Source organism: Stegodyphus dumicola, chromosome 4 (genome assembly GCF_044657685.1).
Source record: "Stegodyphus dumicola isolate Sdum_Otavi_A_Nest chromosome 4, ASM4465768v1".
In the NCBI taxonomy this organism is placed as follows: Eukaryota; Metazoa; Arthropoda; class Arachnida; order Araneae; family Eresidae; genus Stegodyphus; species Stegodyphus dumicola.
Window position 1 is genome coordinate 164234289 of NC_140771.1, and position 19744 is coordinate 164254032.

The 19744-nt window shown below is 32.7% G+C and overlaps 1 protein-coding gene across 1 annotated transcript; it reads left to right on the top strand.

Moving 5' to 3' along the window:
* Nucleotides 1-5975: 5975 nt before the first annotated feature.
* On the top strand, nt 5976-18530 carry LOC118181223 (uncharacterized). Its single transcript, XM_035350308.2, has 5 exons — nt 5976-6107; nt 9238-12235; nt 12363-12497; nt 15446-15569; nt 18395-18530. The coding sequence occupies exons 2-5, from the start codon at nt 9240-9242 to the stop codon at nt 18404-18406; spliced, it is 3267 nt and encodes a 1088-aa protein (XP_035206199.1). The 5' UTR covers nt 5976-6107; nt 9238-9239; the 3' UTR covers nt 18407-18530.
* The last annotated feature ends 1214 nt before the right edge of the window (nt 18531-19744 follow it).

The window sequence follows — 19744 nt, forward strand, 5'->3', positions numbered from 1 at the left end:
TTTGTAATAGATTGATAATAGTTCGTAAATGATGGTCATTGCACTCAAATCCGATGATAGCTTAATTAAGTTTATTTTATCAACATAAACACTTCAAAGTTCTGGAATTTTCCACAGAAATATTCATACAAGTGTTTAGCATATCACTAAGTATAATCAGTAGTTATGCTTCAATCTAATAAGAACGTTAAACACAACGGAATGCAAAACGAATCTTAAGAGAAAAATAACTCAAAAATATCTCCAATCTCACGCTGAACTAACAACTGGTAACAATAACAACTTATATAGCGTAAATAATGTCATAAAAATAGTGTGGTATAATGAAATTATTACTTTGAAACCGATGTTTCGAATTGATGCCCAAGAAGAACCAGTATTTTCCATTCTGCTTCATTGCATATCTTTCAAAAAAGTACAAAATCATCCAATTAATTTCCTTTACCATTTTTTTTTAAATGCGAAAAGTTTGTTTTGTAAGCTGTGAAAAAGTCGGAAGTTTGTAACCGATATATTTTTAGATATGAAATTTTAAAATTAATGGGTGTCAAAAAGTCTAAAAATATGAACGATTTTCAAAAATTCTCCCAAAATATTTTTAAAAAAAATTACGCTAAAAATTTCATTTAATTTTTTTTTCTTTCACAGTGTGTTATGGTGCAAACTATAATATTCTGAGATTCTCAGTTTATTTGTTAATATTTGCAAAAAGTCGTTTCAAATTTAAATTTGAAAAAAATCTAATCCTCTAAAAATCAAAAGCGTGACACCACATCCACAAGCAGTGTATGTACAAAGTTTGAGTTCTATATCTTATCGGGAAGCAGTTTAAAAATCCATTACCATCTTTTAACCATAGCGACAAGCACCAAGAGTGAACTAAATAACAGCTTATAAAATAATAATAATAATTAAAAAGCATATATTTTTCAGGAACCATTACGAAAGTTCAGGTACCAGTTGCGAAAGTACAGATTAGAAAATTAACAACAGTAAACCACGTTAAAAATGTGTAAACAGTATTAGAAATCTGCCAATTCGGAGACGCGATTGTTCAGAGAGGCTTTAGGTGTAAGGGGAAGGAAGGCGGTGGTCTTCTGAACGGGTCCTAAAGACGAAACTCTTTCATGTCTCCTTTTTCTCCCCTTGCTAACGGCAGCTGTGCGAAGGAGCGTTGCATGTGAACGGGGCTTAATAGTTCCTTTCCACTAACCACCATGGAGGAACGTACGTTAAAAAGTTCACGTTAGGAAACGTATTCTTAACTAGTTTCGTTGGAACTCAGTGAAACTTTATCAAAGCACTGCTATTGCGGTGAATATAACAGACGTTGCAAGTCTCAAGTGGAAACTGGACAGCTTGGTAAAAAGAAAATGTGGAACTTGAAGCAATGTCTTCGACATAAATGGAATGGAAACTGCGTCATTAACGAGATTCCTGCATAAGAGAACTTTGGGAGCTTCTAAGAAATATACATGTTGGTAAGAACAGGTGTGAGAAAATTCTTAGAAGCTTCCGATATACGTACGCATAATAAAGCCCCTCATGACTTAGTATTTCGTCTCTTCCAATGATAGTGAAAATGTCTAGCCCAAACACCGCGGTTCTTTTTTTTACCGAGCATTGCAGTTTGAATTCAACGCAATAGCAATGCTTCTTAAATTTTACGTAGCTTCGAGAAAACTGTAGTCAACGCCATGTTTTTAACTTTATGCTTTAATTTATGCATGTTTTTAACTTTATGCCTTTTAAACTTATTATTATTTTTATCGACCCCCTCCGTTTCTCTTATTATAAAGATCTTAAATTTCACACAATTTTGAATAGTGTTAAGCCATGCGGATGGTAAATGCAGATATCGTACAGTAAGGTAGCCAACTTTTATTCAGTTAATATCAAACAAATAGTTTTACCCGCACATTAGTGAAAATTAATTAAACTAAATGTAATATGCTTGACTATTATGTATTCTTCAAATCAAAAATAAAAAAGAAAAAGCACCTAAACAAATTAAGAAACATGCTTGATTTTTATTTAGTTTAGAAAGATGAATATGATGTAATCACAAACAGAAGATTAAAATATTCTTCTGCTGTTTTTAAATAACTGAGTTTTTTTCAAGCAGTTCCAGTTATAATTTGAAATATAAAGATGATATGGAACGTCAAACGAATACGACTGAAAACTGGCCAATTGTCAAGCCGTCAGAAAGAGGAATTAAACCTGCATGTTTTGTGCAATGCAACATATGCTAGATCGCCTGAAAGACAGTGTTGATACAGTGACTTAACAGAAAAACCAAACGTTTTGAAAAGACTCCACTATAAACATTTTTAACGTCGACATATTTTCCCGAAACAAATCCCTGCTACAGCAGGGAAACAGCTACGTGCCATTCCTTTCCATCTAGGACTCCGTCATTTGCATAACAATGGGAATCGGTAATACAACCGCCACCACGGCACACACGTGATTTAATCCTGTGTGGTTATTTGTAGGATCCACCGCAGTAACGGCCTTCCCGTTAAAACGTCGTTAAGGTTTAACCTGTAATCCGTTTCATCCGGACAGGTTAATGGGACGCGTATAAATAAGGATGGGTTAATTACCCATTGGAAGCGTAAGAGGATGCCGGGAAAAGGTACGAGTATTTTGTCCATTGAAGTTATTTATTGCTGAGAGGATTGTGGCTGGAATAATAATAATTAAAATCAATTAGAATCATTTATATTGATAAGAATAATCTAATAGTGCATAAAATTCAGCAAAATGTTTTAGGCTCCTTAAGTTCACGTTTTTAATTAATATTTTTAAGAGAATAATTACTAAATCAAGCGTTAAGCCTTCAATCGTTTATGTAACCAGCGCTGGTCAACACAGTTATAAATGATGAAAATGTGCAAATAAGTTACTAAACATTCTTTTATAAATGATTAGGTTTTATTTATCTGTTTTTCTGTGAAGCATAATAATGTAAGCATACTGTGCACTGGAATTAGAGTTGAATATTTTGTACTAAAAATGTATATTATGACGCGCTATATATTAGATTACTGTAAGTTTTTTAAATACTTAATTACTTGATCGTAATTTAATGTTTGTGTATTTTTCAGTATTATATGTCGTTTTCATTTGCATTTGTAATATTTTATTTCATTCTGTAGAGCATTTTTATGCATTTTTATTGTATATTTTATTTAAATTTTAATTCTTGATCATGTTTTGAGTTCCTTTGCATTTATAACGTACATTATATTGTAGAGCTTTTATTCATAATTTAATGACGATAGTGTTATAAGGACACCTAAATTACAGCCAGAAACATCAGTAGAAACCCTCATTTTCGTCACCAAGTTTGCGGCATTAATGTCTTGCCAGCCATGCGACGTTCTGGAAATTTCCAGAAATCAAATCTTCGTTACGATACTTCAGTAGATTCCAGAAATGATTGCTCATTCCTTTGTTATTTCTGATTATTTAAATGAATGCTACGGGAAAAGAGAGTCTAACGATGAATATTTCCAAGACTAATTGTATTTTCTATCCGGGAGACGGTAAACGATTTCGTCCCCTTTGGCCAGATTGAAATTGGTGGATTAAATTATAAAATCTATATCTAGTATTAAATATTTGTGGATTTATTTAGACAATTAGATTTATCTCCTTCTTAACTATGTGCATAAGAAAATTAGTATTTAACTATCTTCTTACAGAACTTCATTTTCGTCTCATATACCTGCTAAAAAATTATATACTTAAGTTACTCTATACGTAATATATTTAAACTGCTCCATTCGCTTTTGGAGGAAAATGCAGCATCTTAGGATGAAACGTGATTCGATACTAGAGAGGTTGCTTTTGATCACTGCTAGTCTCGAATCAGGCGCCTGCCCTCTCCAGGCTTAGTAACATTTATTACGATGAAACTCTCCTGAGAAATAATATCGTTGATTCACTGAAATATGATAATAATAATGCATCCTCAAGTACATTTATTAATCAGCTTTTACGTGTTCATTTGGTTCACTCGCTCAGGTATTTTGCAATCGAATATTGCAGCATTACAGGATGAGCACAGGAATAAATTCACTTTGCCGGGTAGATGGGGGCATATACGTTCAAATGTTTGTAACTCAAGCAAAGGTAACACTCGAAAAATTACTAAGATAGTATAATAATAAAGCACACAAAATATGGTTAAATGATGAACGAAAGAAATTACATAATAGTCAGGGTTAAGGACGGGGAAGGGGATAAGACTCAGTTCAGGAGCCATACAGTTCAGAGAAGGGATAGCCGAAAGATGGAATTGGAGGAAGGAAAGTGAAATACATTAATACAAATAAAAAAGTAATCAGATTTCGTAGGATGACTCCAGGCCTTCTCTTTTCATTCTGAGACAGGCCATATTTGATTTCTGGTACAGATGTATTGTTTACAAGGGAAATTTTACTATAAAAGTTGTTGGCAAATTTTACCACATATACTGCATGGTTCGCATGTGTGTCGCCATTAAAGGATGAGTGCCTGTTTAGCGCTACTGTGGTAAAAGTACTTGACCGTATAGGAGGAGCGACAACAGAACAGCTAATCTTTTCCTATGGTCACGAATGCAGCGGCGCCTGTGTTGGTTCCCTACTGCTTGTTATGAGACCTGGGTAGGCTCATGGCTTTGTCTATAACTGGTTTGATGACCAAATTGCTCTTAATCTTCTCAGGTAATAATGACGATGAATAATAGTCTGAGAACCTGAGCACCGTAGCTAGACCGCGAAACCGATCACGTCGAAATCAGGTATCTCTGACTCGAGTAAATTTGACATCTTTCTGCGCTGCGAACACAGTATCTCAAACTTATTACATAATCGATTCGTTAGACGCCCTCTTTTGCTATCGGACTAGGTGTAGAATAACACGCGTATATGGCTGAATATTTGTTAGTTAAGTGAACACCTCCCACATACACACGATTGCCTTTTGATCAACACTATAAATAGTGTTGCCTGAGCTTTCTCTCTCTTGATTGCTTTGACAGTTTTAGAGTTTGCGTTGTTTGCAGTTTTGAGAAACAGCGATGTTCCTCAAGCCTGAAGGCAAATTTTGCTTTATATTATATTTTTGATTTTCTTCGGCCTCATTAGAGCTGTGAAAACTGTTGATTTTTCTCAATAAAATTTTCAAGTTTTCTTGATCATCAGGCCTATCTATGTAAAACGAAAACTACGAACCTGTACCGTGCAACAGCATATTATATAGTTTAATGTTATGAAAATATTAAATAGCGCCATATAATACATATCTAGACATTTATTTGAAACAAGTACGAAACCTGCTTCAATCCCATTCCATAAAATAGCAAAGCAAAATCTCATTAGTTAGAATGAAACGGGATATACCTTACTTCTTTCCGCTTTTGACTCTGAATAATTGTAAAATGAGATAAATTAAAATGTTTAATAATAGAAGAGTTACAGTAATTTTTAGCTTGATGATGATTTTCCTTCACGGACTGGAGGAAACGGCGTTCGCCAAAGTCCTCATCTCCTTTCTTCTTGCTTAAAAGCAAGATTGCTAAATTGCTAAAAATTGCTAAGTCTGATATTATTTTTTAAAAATCTAAAGTAGGCAGTAACTTTCCAGAAAGTTAAAAAATTTTTCTCATTGTAATTTCGCATTGCTTTTATATCAGAATATAAAAATATGTGCGTTCTTTTTCATCCAAACTGATTTTTCAAAAGTCTAGAAGAGCGCACATTTTTAAAAATTTTTATTGAAAAAGAAAATCTATTTTCATTAAGATTTTTATGGTTTATTTTAAAATTCATCTATACAAAATTATTCACAAACCAAACCGTTAATAAACAGCTGGAATAAAGAATAGATCACTCAACTCGATTAAAAACAGAAAGACAAATTTCATTTCCTCCAATGGCAACAATCTGATTTTTGTTTTGGTTCAAAATTGAGTTCGATGACTCCGTTTTACTAAAGAGATTTCAAATGATCGTATCAAAATTTTATAGTTTTGAGGCGAAATAGTGATTTAAATAAATTTTATTTCAATGTAAATTCTAAAAAAAATTATATAAAAGATCTTAGGAATCAAAGTAAGTTCTTTCTGAACTTTGTAAGAGAAATTTAAGTGAATCATTTAAATGTCAATTGTGTTGATTGATAACGCATATAAGGCAAGCAAAAGATATATATATTATTTTAATCCTTTAGCCCCTTGAATTAAAAGATAAATATCATCCAATGTTCTTGCATTTTGCGTCCCATAACCATCTTAAAAAGTAATCTATATATATTAAGAATACGTGTATATATATATGTGTGTGTGTGTGTGTGTATATATATATATACACATATTAAGACGAATAACGGAATGTTCTAAATTTAAACAAGCTAATTTAGTTCATGCCTAGTAGTATTCAGCCACTAAAATAAATTCATTCAAACTCATATTCTGAAACCTTTTTTCATAAAGAATTTGTTTTACAAGATATCCCCATATAATCCCAGAGTAATGTCCATGTTGAATTTCCAGTTTTTTTGGCATGGTTTCTAAGGCCAGAAACTGAAAACGTGTTACAAGCTCACTAACATAAGCCCACCAGCGGTTGAGCGGTAAAAAGTTCCGTCAGAGGTTCCGAGTGCCGACGAAAGGGTTGACTGGGCGTTTCCGACTTTTCCCTATATGTGACGTAAATACGATCCAGTTTTCCTTTTAAAGTTCTCAGGCGGCAACCTTCCTTTTCCGTGCAGTGCCTAATGACACAGCACGTAATAATAAATAAAAAAAATTCCACTAAAATATATATTCGGAATCAATAATAGTTTATGGACGTTTCCTCTGAAATCAGTTGTTTTTAAACCCCTGTTCTATAGAAGCAGGTAGTGAAGCACAGTAAAGCTCTAATAGCTTTCTTTTCTTAACCGTTCGATATTCGCTATCCGTCATCATTTGAGACAAAATAAATCACTCCCCCCCAAAAAAATAACAATTAAATAAATAAATAAATTATTCTAACTATTAAAACAAGTTTAAAAATTCGTAATTTAAAAGTAGCCATGTTAAGAAAAAAAAAATGATTATTTTATCATCATATCCAGAATAAAATGCTAGAAAACTGTTTTAAAAGCTGACTGCTCCTTCATATAAAATGGCACAAAGGAAATAATTACCTTGAAATTTTGATTATGAACGGTAACATTAAAAGGCATATTACACAGTGTTGTTTTATATACAGAATTCTTAAATAATAAAGAACTGTCTTATTACATTCAGGAACCTGTAGTGCATTTTATACATCCTTTCTGGGTATTGCGATAGTCAAGAAGTACGATACATCATTTTATTTTAGACTTTTTTGGTAACAGCCGAACCCTTTTTTGGTTAAGCGTTTTTCGGAAATGGCCGAACCTTTCCGTCATTTAGTCGTCTCATCACCGAGAATACTGAGCAGGCGGCACTGAAGGGGGCACACTAGTTCTCGGTAATGGGACGACTGAACGAAGGAAAGGTGCGGCTATTCCAGAGAACTGCTTAACCAGCAAAGTAGCCGGCTGTTCCAAAAAAAAAAAAAAAAAAAAAAAAAAAAAAACCTAAAATAAAATTTTGTACTGTACCTTTTGACTACCGCAATGACCAAAAAGTATATGGAAAACGTGCAATACAGATTCCTACATATAAGCTACATTAGAGTTCTGAAGAAGAACATCACAGAAGACGGATCCGATGCTCTTCCATCTCTTTACCGCTATTATCAGCCACTCAGAGATGTCCTGTCTCATGAACATTTTAAGTGACACTGCCATAAAGTACTTTTACAAACATTCATGCCTTCTCTGGGATCGAAAGTGGGTCCATGATTGCAGTAACTGGGCAAACAGAGCGGCTATTGTATATTTGGCCAAAAATTAAATCAATTTAGGAAAAATTGAAGAAATTTCATACTTATTATATTACGGTTACAGAATTTATTTTAAATTGCACACTTTTACTGTATGTAATAAATGTGCTCCTATATATATGGAACTAAAAAGCTACAGTATAACCAGCTTTCAAAATTATTAATGATTTTTATCTGTACTGTACAAAGTACCGTGTTAACAATGGACATTCGTTATCCAGTGTCGTATTTGGAATGATGATGAATGAAGTTATGAAATTTCCATTACCTGCAACTTTTAATAGTAGTTATGACGACGGTCGTAAAATTTACTGTGGAATTTCGATTGTCAATCAATCTATTGATGATTTAAAACAGAAAATAAATTATGTATATAGTTCTTTTCCATTTTAGGAACACTAGCTAAACATGGACGACATATTTGCATTTAGGTTAATTATTTTTAATTAGCTATACGACTTGTCGGGGCTGGATGCAGAAGCTATAGAATAGATTTATTTGTTTATACATGTTTATTGCCCCGGAAATCCATAAACAAACCTATTTTCTTTCACCTTTCTGTCCAGGTTCTATTGGTAGTCTGAACGGTAGAATGGTTAGCAATACTAGCTGCTGTCTCGTTGGGTCCGGGTTTGAATCCTGAAGAAGATGGGGATTTTGTAAATGTATAATGTCTGTGCAGCATAAGGTTACATAAAATACTGATCAGCAGAAAGTCCTGGAGGGCGTAGTAGGGAAAACGACGTGAGAACTTAGTTCTGTCATCGAGGCCTAGAGTTTCCATCCTAACTGGGACAAAGCTACATATTTAGTGGGGTGTTACTATGCTTATACAACCAGAGATGGAATTCCGGTATCAAGCCCGCTTCGTCCTCTCCTATTCATTTATATCTAGGCAGGTGTCGAAATACTATATTTATTATTACATTTCAAAAAGAGAATTATTTCTTAATTGTTATTCGCTTATTATTTTTTTAAAGTGTACCGAGTCTTGCAATAATTGACAATGCGGTAGTATAAATGACTAATCTGTTGATCACCTAGCCTTTCATACATTAGTGGGACGATAAGGGTGAATCTCTAAAGATGAACTTTAAGGATTAGCATTTTTTATGTTAATATATTAGCTAAAAATAAAAATAATAAACAGCAACTTCCGACAGCAACTTTTTTATGATTTTTTTATTGTTTGATTCCTTTAAGCATTTAAAAAAAATTTTATTGGTAAACTTTTATTTAAGACGTTAAATTTCAATCGAAAGGTTTCAGATGTATTTTGTTCCTTTAATTTTGGGCCTCTAGTAACTGAATATTTTCCTCCTAGATATGCCTTTTACCCTGAAATGCTTTAAATTAAAAAGAAAAAGAAAAGTAAAGAGAAAATTATCATATTACTACGTACAAACTTACAAGGACACTTTGTCAGAAATGGGAGACGAGTGCTTGAGAATCCATGATACGCCCGATACTATTTCCAGCATAGGCGACGAACATGAATATCTCACATCACAGAACTTTACATCTGTTGAAAGTGCACGCCCAGAAGACAAATCCACTAATATTATTACAAACGAAAACAATAATTCGTCAAATACTGTAATCAATAAAAACCTGTTGAACAAAGACGAAATTCCTTCTGGAACAAATGGATCTGAAGAAAGCAGTGGTGATATCACGGCACTTGATGATTCTTCGGTACTAGAAAGCATTAATGAAAGCTCTGGTAATAATTCAGTAACTGTATTGGAAGAAACAGCTCCGCAATATTCTGCTTTGATTGACGAATCTATCTCAGAAAGTAGGCTGGCTACAAAACGATTAGTGGACATTATCTTGAATGACACCATAAATGGTCATAGCAACAGAAAAAGTATTGATGTTGTGGAGTGTAGAGAGGGAGGACATAATCCACAAGAGAAACATATTTTCCGACAAAACACCTGTTCAGATGAGAACATTATGAACGATAATTGCAAGGAAAAGGAGAATGGAGATGAAATATTGAGCCCAAATTCTGAATGTCTATCAAGTACGTCTTCTGGCATCAGCCTGAGCGAGCTCTTACAAAGTATTTTCGAGTCTGACAACGAGATGTCAGCTGTAATCTTTTCGGATACACTAGATAAGAGCTCAAAACAATGTGATCAAGAATTACTTATAAAGAACCAGAAAGAACTGCCAGAAAAATGTTCCTCTTTATTTTCGAGAGAAGAGTTGTCAAAGAAAAGTACCTCTTTGTATGCAGATGGAGGATTGTTGTCGAAGAAAGTTACTCTTTTGGATACATCAGGAAGATGGCAAAAAGATCATTCTCATTTGGATGCACCTGAAATGTCAAAAAATGCATTTTCTTCTGCTGCACCAACAGCACTGCCAGACGGATCATCTTCTCTTGTACCCAGAGGACTAAAGAATTATGTTCTTCCTGATGCACCTACAGAACTGAGGTTACCAAACAATCTTACTCCTTTTCGGTCATCTGGATATTTGGCATTGCCAAAGAATTCTTCTAGTGATTCTGAGGAAAATACACATCACATAAGATGCGGTATCAGTGACGCAGTAGAGAATGTTCATCGACTAGAGGAGAGTTCGCCTCACAGTCTAGAAGAAATTTCTGTTACTGAGACTGTTACTGTAACACATCATGATTTATCTACGTGCTCTGACACTCGATGCAGAATTTCAAACGAAAATATCCCAGATTTTCGAACCAATCAAAATCAAAGAAGGAAAGCAGAAATGTTGGATACATTCAATTCATTATCTATTTTAACAAAACCTGTAGAGAGCTTCACAAGCTCTAGCACAACAAATGTCAAGGGAATTGTTCCTGAAATAGCTATGTTCGGATGGGAAATTACGAATTGTCCCACACAGACTGAAATTGACCGTGAGTTTGAACCCATCCTTTCATGCAGAGCTCGAACTTCTGTTACTGAAGCATCTGAAGTTTCAAGTGTTGAAACTTTCAGCAAGCCAGACTTAAGACAGAAAAACAACGCTGCAACCTGGGAAGTAAATCCGTGTGACCTGGTTAAGGTTCATAGTCTTAAGTGGAAGAGCCAAGTGGAAAATGAAAAAAGATCCATTCAAACTACCAAGACGAAATCGAGGGGTGCCTTGACTTCTCTCTCATCTAGCACAGGTAGTATATATTCTGATGGAGGAGATGTGAATGAGCCTTTGAGGAAGATCGCAGACGAGATGACTGCAGATACAATTTCAGAAAAGGGCGAAGGCTGCTTGAAGCAGGTAAGGAATACCTCAAATTCAAACTTAACGGAAAGTTTGCAAATGCAGAAGACAATTGAAGAGAGACAGGAACATATACAAATCATCCCAAGAACAAGAATTGGGGAAAAAGAATCAGGTAATCATATAACAAAGAGCTTAATAATTATTGAAACACCCAAGAAAAGCATAAATTCTATTAACGCAAAACCCGAGGAAGAGAAAACTACTCAGACAATCAGCTTGAAGTTGCTAAGCTACAACAGAGCAGAGAACATCAACACTCCTTTCCAATCAAACCAGAGAACAAACAGATCACCATCATTTGATTTGCAAAGCTTTGAAGCAACTCACGAAGCATACATAAGCATTTTCAATCGCTACAAATCCGAAGCGACATCATGCTTCGATACCAGTACTCGCTTGATTCCAATCCAGTCTGCGAAGAGTTTTGAATTTACCATGAATAGTCGTGCGGATCCTAATAACATAAACAGCTTTGAAATATTATCAAATGGAAAGGAAATGGAAGAAATAGACAAATGTGGAATACGCCCGTCCGCACCGTATCCAAATGTGCTCTCCGAACCCATTCCCACAGTGGAAATAACCATCAAAAGTAAAACAAAAGAATCCATATCTGTTCCTTCTCTGGTAGAAGAGGATTCCAATAAAGATAAAAACAAAAATGAATGTTCAATTAATCGAAATCTGCATTATAGAAGCAGAAAGATTGTAGATCAACCCTGTCATTCGTTGAATTTAACACCACGACGAAAGAAGATATTAAGCACAAGTAAAGACATCCGATCTCCAAAGTACCCAGTAAAATTCTACACGCGTTCTCCAGAAATGCGGTTTCACAGAAACACACGACTATCTTCTAAATTTCCTGCCGTGTCAAAGCTTTTGACGGAGAAAGAGACTGACCAGTACAGACTTACGAAGGATCGGGTCCACCTGAAAGCTGGAAGGCACGATGATGTTACAAGGAATGGAAGTGTCATGTCTCTTTCTGATCCTCCGCCGTCACACAGAGCATTCTCGCCGAAGGAGCTAAGGGTAAAGTTCGATGAGACATTCAGAAGGTAAGTCTAATGGAGCTATTTTTACAGTGGTTACGAATACCCTGTTCATGTCTTCCTGCTGGATTGAAAACTGAGTTTCTAACGTACTAAAGAAGATTCAGTTTTGTAAAGTGTGCTTTCCTTGCAGATACGCCAGCAAAGGACGAATGACGGGCGATCTAATGTCATCCAGAAGAAGTACGGAATGGTTGAAAGATGCTGGTGTAGTAGGAGATCTGCTAACGGCTGAAGAAGCTAAAAATACCTTCCGATGTGCAGCGGGGTGAGGATGAACACCAAATTTGTTATGTATATAAAAGGTTATTATGTAAAATACCATTGCCTCATAAGAAAAGCACTATTCTGATTATATCACATACCATATTAATGATCATACTTGCATAACATAATTAGAAAGAATAAAACTACTTTTCAAATTTAGTATAAAGCAACTACATGGAACTCTTAGTATTTCTGAGAAAACATCGACATAAGGCAACATATAATGTATATAAGGACTAGCAGTTTTTTATCAGTAATCCTGTAGTTTTAGATAAACCCAGAGATTCCACTGATATATTCCACCACTGTAAGGTTTGAAGAAATACTCGTTTACGTGATCATTTCACTAAATACATCAAAGCACACAAGGGTCATCTTCTTAAATAGAATCTATGCCCTTTTGTTGATTCTTCTGCGGAAAGCTACTTCGAATTCACATTACACGCACTGAAGTAAGGTTAATTTTGCCTCTAGTTACCTTTCTATTTTAAGGATTCGAAGAAATTCACTCTATGCGTAATGTTGTGCAGATGTCAGCCCATCCATTCAAAAATGCAAAAATATTTCGCTTTTGATTTCTGGAAAAAGAATGGTTTCATTTTTCATGATTCCTGCTCAACAAACAAAGCAAATGCTTTTCTATGTTTACAACATAAGCTATGTTCATGTCTTGTCCAAATACCCATTGATAAATTTTTGTTCAGATTTAAAATTTGGCAAAAATAAAGCTTAAATAGGCATGAATTTTGAATAAAACTATCGATTTTGAGTTCAGTCAGATGTCACTCTTTTTCAGAAGCAAAAAGGTTTCCTGAATTACTCAAGATATGCACCGTCCACAAAAGTCTTTACAAGCTTTATTTTTACAATCGTTGAACATAAAATATATACTTCCAATTACAAAAATGTTTTAAATGATGCAAAGATGCATATTTTCATGTTTTTAAATCTAAAAAAGATAATTTTATATAAAATAGAAAATCTAATTTTTCCCTTCACTCACTTTATTTAGGAGAATTTTGTACTCGTTATAAAAAAAATAAAGTACAAAACGTTTGATTCCCGTGCGACAAAAACTACCTGAGATATGTATTATAAAAGTCGGAAAATATATTCAGGGGACGTGCATAAATTGAAGGGCGAAATGTTTGCATTTTTATTTAAACTAAAAATAAAATATCGTTTAATGAAATATTTCTGAAGTTTTCATAACATGAGAGCAACTAACTATGTGCAGATAATTGTGAAAAATATTGATAAATATATTTTTTTCCAAAATCGAGATTATTCTCAATTTCTCAGAGAATACATGTTCTAGAAAAGACTGGCACATTTCAGTAATGGTTCGTTAGGTTAGGTTATTTAATTACGGCAAAGCCTCGAGGGCTATCTGCCTAAGGGGAGGGATGCCTTCGTGGAGGCCTTTCTAAGGGAAACTGGCTCGTATACACGTTACACATGGGGAAAACCACGAAAACACCCATGCAGCCAGCCCGTTCGCGGGATTCGAACCTCGGACCGAACTACCAGTGTTCAGCGACTTTACCGCTCGGCCGCTGGTGGGCCAGTAATGGTTCGTAAGCAACTTGTAATATTATTTACATAAATTATAAAGGAAAAATATTAGTTCTTTAATGAACTTCTTACTATTGTCTGATTTTGATTCTGAAGTAATAAATCTTCACGAGAATATTAATAACATATTTTTAGAGTTTGATAACGTAACTTACGTGTGGGAAAATTCTTTCGGTATTACAAACATTGCAACGAAATCATAAATAAAGAAAGTAAATAGCAAAAAAATATAATTGAATGGCAAACGCGGATTATCATAACTTATTTATTAACAGACCTCTTAAAGCAATTTTAAAACTACCCCAAATATTGCAAATTTTGAAATTAAATACTTGGGTCAATTTTTATCGTGCGAGAGTCAAACGTACCCTGTTTTAAATTTTTTTAACCAATACAACATTTTCCTAAATTTAAGTATAGAGACCCGAAAAACGTGTAAAAAGTTAGATTTTGTATTTTATACAAATTATAAATAAATTTAATATCAATATTAAATTAATTTTTTTACTAGAAATTACGAAAACATGAATCATTAAGTCATTTAGCCCTCCGAGCGTTACGGCGTTGGCCCTGAAATTTTAACATTCCCCAAAATTTCATGAATAAATGGTATTCCTTATATTATAATTCTGAAAAGACCTTCTCATATTGTAACTTGACTTCTTTTCTTAAAATTTACATTCAGCTCGAAATCGGATACATTAGAAGGTGGCAGAATTTTTTTCCTAAATTAAGTGTGATCAATAAAATCCATTTCGTAACATTGTAATATGCACACGTACATGTCTCAGATTTTTAACTCCTACCCACACTTGCAGCCTATAATAAAATTCATACAATCTAAAATAAAATCTTTAAGGACTTTTTGCATTTTCGTGATCCTAGTGGTTAGCACGTGCAGCTAGCATTTGGAAGATCCCTGGTTTTAACAGCAGTGAAGAAATGGTTGATTTGTCACGTTTTAGCTTCGAGAACCTTTCAAGTCTTTCGGAAGCTAATGCTTACCATCAAATATTTTAGCAACTCATTAACAGTAAAATTTCTGTCTATATTTATTTCTCAGCCTCATTGGGCTCAAAAGATCATATAACCTTTTCGATATCTTGATATTTGATTGTTAATATCATTTTACGTTTTAAAAATAAATGAAAAAAAAACATATTCTAAAGCATTGTTAAAATTAAAATTTTCAACTGAGATTTGATTTTAGAAATTGACAACAGTAGATGCTATTTTAATTTAAGAAGAGAAATGTTTGTATGATTTTAATAGTTTCATAATAAATTTTTGGAAAAATTTTATTAAATCCTTTTTCGAGGTGTTAGACTGTGAAGCATTCAGACTACAAGTTAATTTTTCCTCTTTTCTTGGTAGCGTCAAGATCGCCTTGAACAAGTGCGAATACAGACATTTCGTGTACAAGTTGTCTCGATTAAAAGCGGTAAGCTACAATCAAATTTATGAAAAGCTCTGTAATGCTTCTGAAGGTGATTCGCAGGTAAGTGATAACCGCCCTCAAGGAAAAAAATCTAAATATTTTCTACAAGTTTATAAAAGATTACTTTGCATTAGAAAACTGTATAATATTTCATTGAGTTTTAATAAAAAACGCGTAATGTATAAGAAAGTGAATCAAAGCCCCTCTTACCTTATTAGACTGAGAAGAGAATTACCGCTCCGTTTAAAAATAGCAAGACAAAGTCTTACAAAGGTTAAAAAAAATTTAATAATTTTTTATTACCTCTATTTATTAGGCACAGTGGACTTTAAGATTTTTGTGTTTAAGATTTTGCTTTTGAAACAAAAAATTTTAAACATATATCTTTTATAACAACATTTTGCAAATATATGCTAAAAATTTCAAACTTTTAAAAATTTAATTTTCTTAAAACAAAAATGAAATTTTGAATGAAAGTTTAAGATGCTCCTTGCGTTCTAATTTTTGATGATTTATTTTAACATTTTCATTAAATTTTTAAAACACTTTGACAAAAGTGCTTGATATTCGTTTTTGAATCTAACAAATAGCGAATTTTTAAAAATTATTTATGTGAATTCCATTCCAGTTTAAAAAAAAAAAATTCTTTGTTTTTTGAAGTTATCCGAAGTTTAAATTTCGTAATGCAATTATATTAAAAAATGCGTACACACCTATACTGTACAATACAACAGGATAGTTTCTTCCAAACGTTATTCGTATGTAGCAAAGAGTTAGTCGTATGGAGCTTTTTCAAGACATTCGAATTGCGAAAAAATTTAACGTTTACCCTCAGACTTACCTTTATTGAACGTCCAAGATAAACATCAAATTATATTAGAAATTTGTAAATATTAAATATTTTCTTCTCATTCGTAAGTTTTCGGCCTTGTTATATAAATATAATGGAAATAAATATGTTGTCATAATTTGCTTTATAGAGATATATATGGAAAATATAATAGAATAAATCTACTTTATTGGTTATATCTGTTGAAAACGTGAAAATTAACCCGCGCTATGCCTTTTACCTTTATTTGTAGCATTAAATTAATCTTCTAGTGTTTCACAGTATTTTTCCTAACTAACTTTTATTCTAACTTTTATTCTAATTTATTCTAACTTTTATTCCTAACTAATTAACTTTATAACTAACTTTTTCCAACCTAATTTTTAGAGTAACTTTTCTTTAGTGATTAAGAAGAGCGAGCTATGCTTATAGCATTAACCCTACAAATTTAAATTCATTAACAGTTAGTAATACTGACAATCCTAGCCAAAATAATATAGAATTACATATATAAATTATAACACCAATAAATAGCGGTTAACATATACTTGTTAGACATTTTCTACGAAATTTGAAGGGATTATTGTTCACGCATTTCGAATGCTTATAGTTCTGTAAAAATTAAAATATTTGAATATGGGTTTTTGCATACGATACAATTAAGTACGGTAAATATTATAAGCTTAAAAAAAATCGAAATTTTGGCTTATTTTTAATTATTTCAGAGTCCATTATCTTCTTAACTGAACAGAGAGGCACAATCGTGCTTACAAATAAACTCGTCATCATGTAGGTATTTAAAATGGTACCCTTCCGTTACACACCTGACACGCTTTTTGGTGTGTTTTTTAACTGAAAAAACACAATCAAATGTGTTTAATTAAACACACAGACACACAAATGATTCGGTACTCAGATGGCGCTATCATTGGGTCTCCGCATGCGTTTGTTTTCTCTTTCACAGGCGCCAAAAAGCGTGGCAGTGCTTAACGAAAAAGTACCTTCAAAATAATATAAGTATTAAATTCAAATTCAAAGTTATCGTAGTCAGAAACTACCCGAAATGGTTCAGTTAAGCTGACTCAATATTTCAATGGCACGTTCTAAAGTCGGTTAGTAAAAATGGCTAAAGCCCGAATATTCACAAGCAGAGCTGATCAATCAAACGTAAACTGCGAGCAATGCTCCCAAAATCTCTTAAACCTAAAACATTAAAAACACCTGATTTAAGCACTCAGTTAACTAATTTACGTTCTGGTAAAAACTACGAAAATGAAGAAGTTTAGTAATTAGCTAATTTACGTAAAATACCCTACAAATGAAATTTTAGTTGTTAAAGAATTAATTATAAGGGAACTACAATCAAACCGTAAGTTAACAGAGTGCTTGAGAATCATAAAGTAATGAGAAAAAAGGGGTTTTGTTACAAAAACTGTGTGGTCATTAATAAAGATAATCTTTGGATCTGCTTAAATAACAGTTATAAAACTGATTCTATACCCAAATAAATAACATACAGCTTTCGAAGCATGCCTTATTAAACATAATATTGCTATATTTATTCAGAAACAAATTTAGAGAGACACTTTATAAAATATGCATTACAAATTATACTTATTAACTAGCTTATTAAAAATAAAATAAATTTTAATTAATTATAAAATACTTTTTTGTTTACAAATAGCTTAATTTGATAAACTGGTGCATTTCGCAATGCCTCACAAAGTTTTTCACGATTTAACGTCGGTTAAATTTAAATAAAAAAGTTTAATTAAGACAATGCAGGCTGCTTTAGTAGACTCTTAAGGAAGATATTTATTATTTTATTCCTTCAGTTCTATAAACATAAATCAACTTTCCTTGGAAAATCTACCAAAGTCTACAGTGTTAAATAAGACAAAAAATTAAAACTTATTATGATTCTCTTGCTATTCTTATCCATTATTATTCAGTCATATTTATTTAAACTCGAGAAGTAATTTTTAGGTTTAATTTCTTAGTCCTTATGCGTATTTAGCCCCTTTTAAAGCTAACTGTATTTCTTTTACTGTTACAGGGGAAAATGTGACTTTAACATTTCAAGAAAAGGCATTTTTAACGAACATGAATCACTCAGAGCTTCATTGATTTGCAACAGAATAAATTTTATTGTTGTTAATGATTATAGCCGAAATAAATTTAAATGAACAGTATACTTTTATGTGAGCTTTCTTGTTGGCTTTTCCTAACTGAACGTATGATTCGTGCTTTGCGGTAATATAACGGATCCAAAATATTCATTGCGTTTTGAAAGAAATTGTAAGAGTACCTACCTTTACTCGATAACTATATATTTTAAGTATCTAAATTCAAAAATTTTTTCTAAGCATTTCGAGACAAAGGTACCAGAATAAAAGAAAATTAAAAACAGCGTTACGATTTAATTAAAGTAGATTTGATTAAAATTTAACCCCTGCTATGTGTGCTTTAATTAACGCTTAAGCCTAGCTATTGTTCTTGCACTTCTTTTAGAATATATTATTCTTTTCTATATTTTGTTTTTATTTCTCGTTTTTTCAGAAACTTTGGGTTTGGTTCTACAAAAAGTATTCAAAAAAAGACTATTCCGAGCCTTATTAAAAACAACAGAATTACGATTAAATGCTTTCCTGACACTGAAATGTTTTAAGTGGGTGAACGTATTAAGAGAAAAAATTAATTACATAATTTAATAATTAATTAAATTATTAAAATGAATAGATCAGAAACTAAGACATACATATATTTTTATGTACTGTTAAATGACCAATTATTATCTCTAGGCAATAAATCAGCAATAAAATTTCGGTAAATCTTTCCCTATAAAAAAGAGTTTATGTTAATAGTGCACACTCTTTGAACTTTTATTCCGATTCTTCTTTACATAAGATTTAAATTTTTCTAACTTAAATATTTTACTGCATTAATCGGCTACAGATTCCTTCGTAATTGCGGAAGATTTTCAATTACTTTTCATTTGGGGATGCTCTAGTAAAGTTCACTCTTCTGTACTACATATGAGTTTTAATTTTATGTGAGTGGAATAAAAGAAGTGCTTTAATAGTTCAAGTTAATAAATTCATTAACTCACAGTTTACAAAAATTACAGCAAAATCTTCTGGTAATCTATCTGTTTAAGACAATATACCTCTCCAAGATGATCATGATCGTCTCAAACAGAATGTAGGAAACACAACTAACGTATTGTTGTTGATAGTGGAAGGAGAATGCTTTATTCTTACTAAATTGTGCTTTATTCTTACTAAATTGAGAAATTAATAACTTACTGAAATTGAGAAATTAATAACTGCTTGGTCAACAATATGAGAGAAGAAGCCTCTATCGAATACAATAACCCACGATAAGTAGTTTAAAATTTCTTCATTTG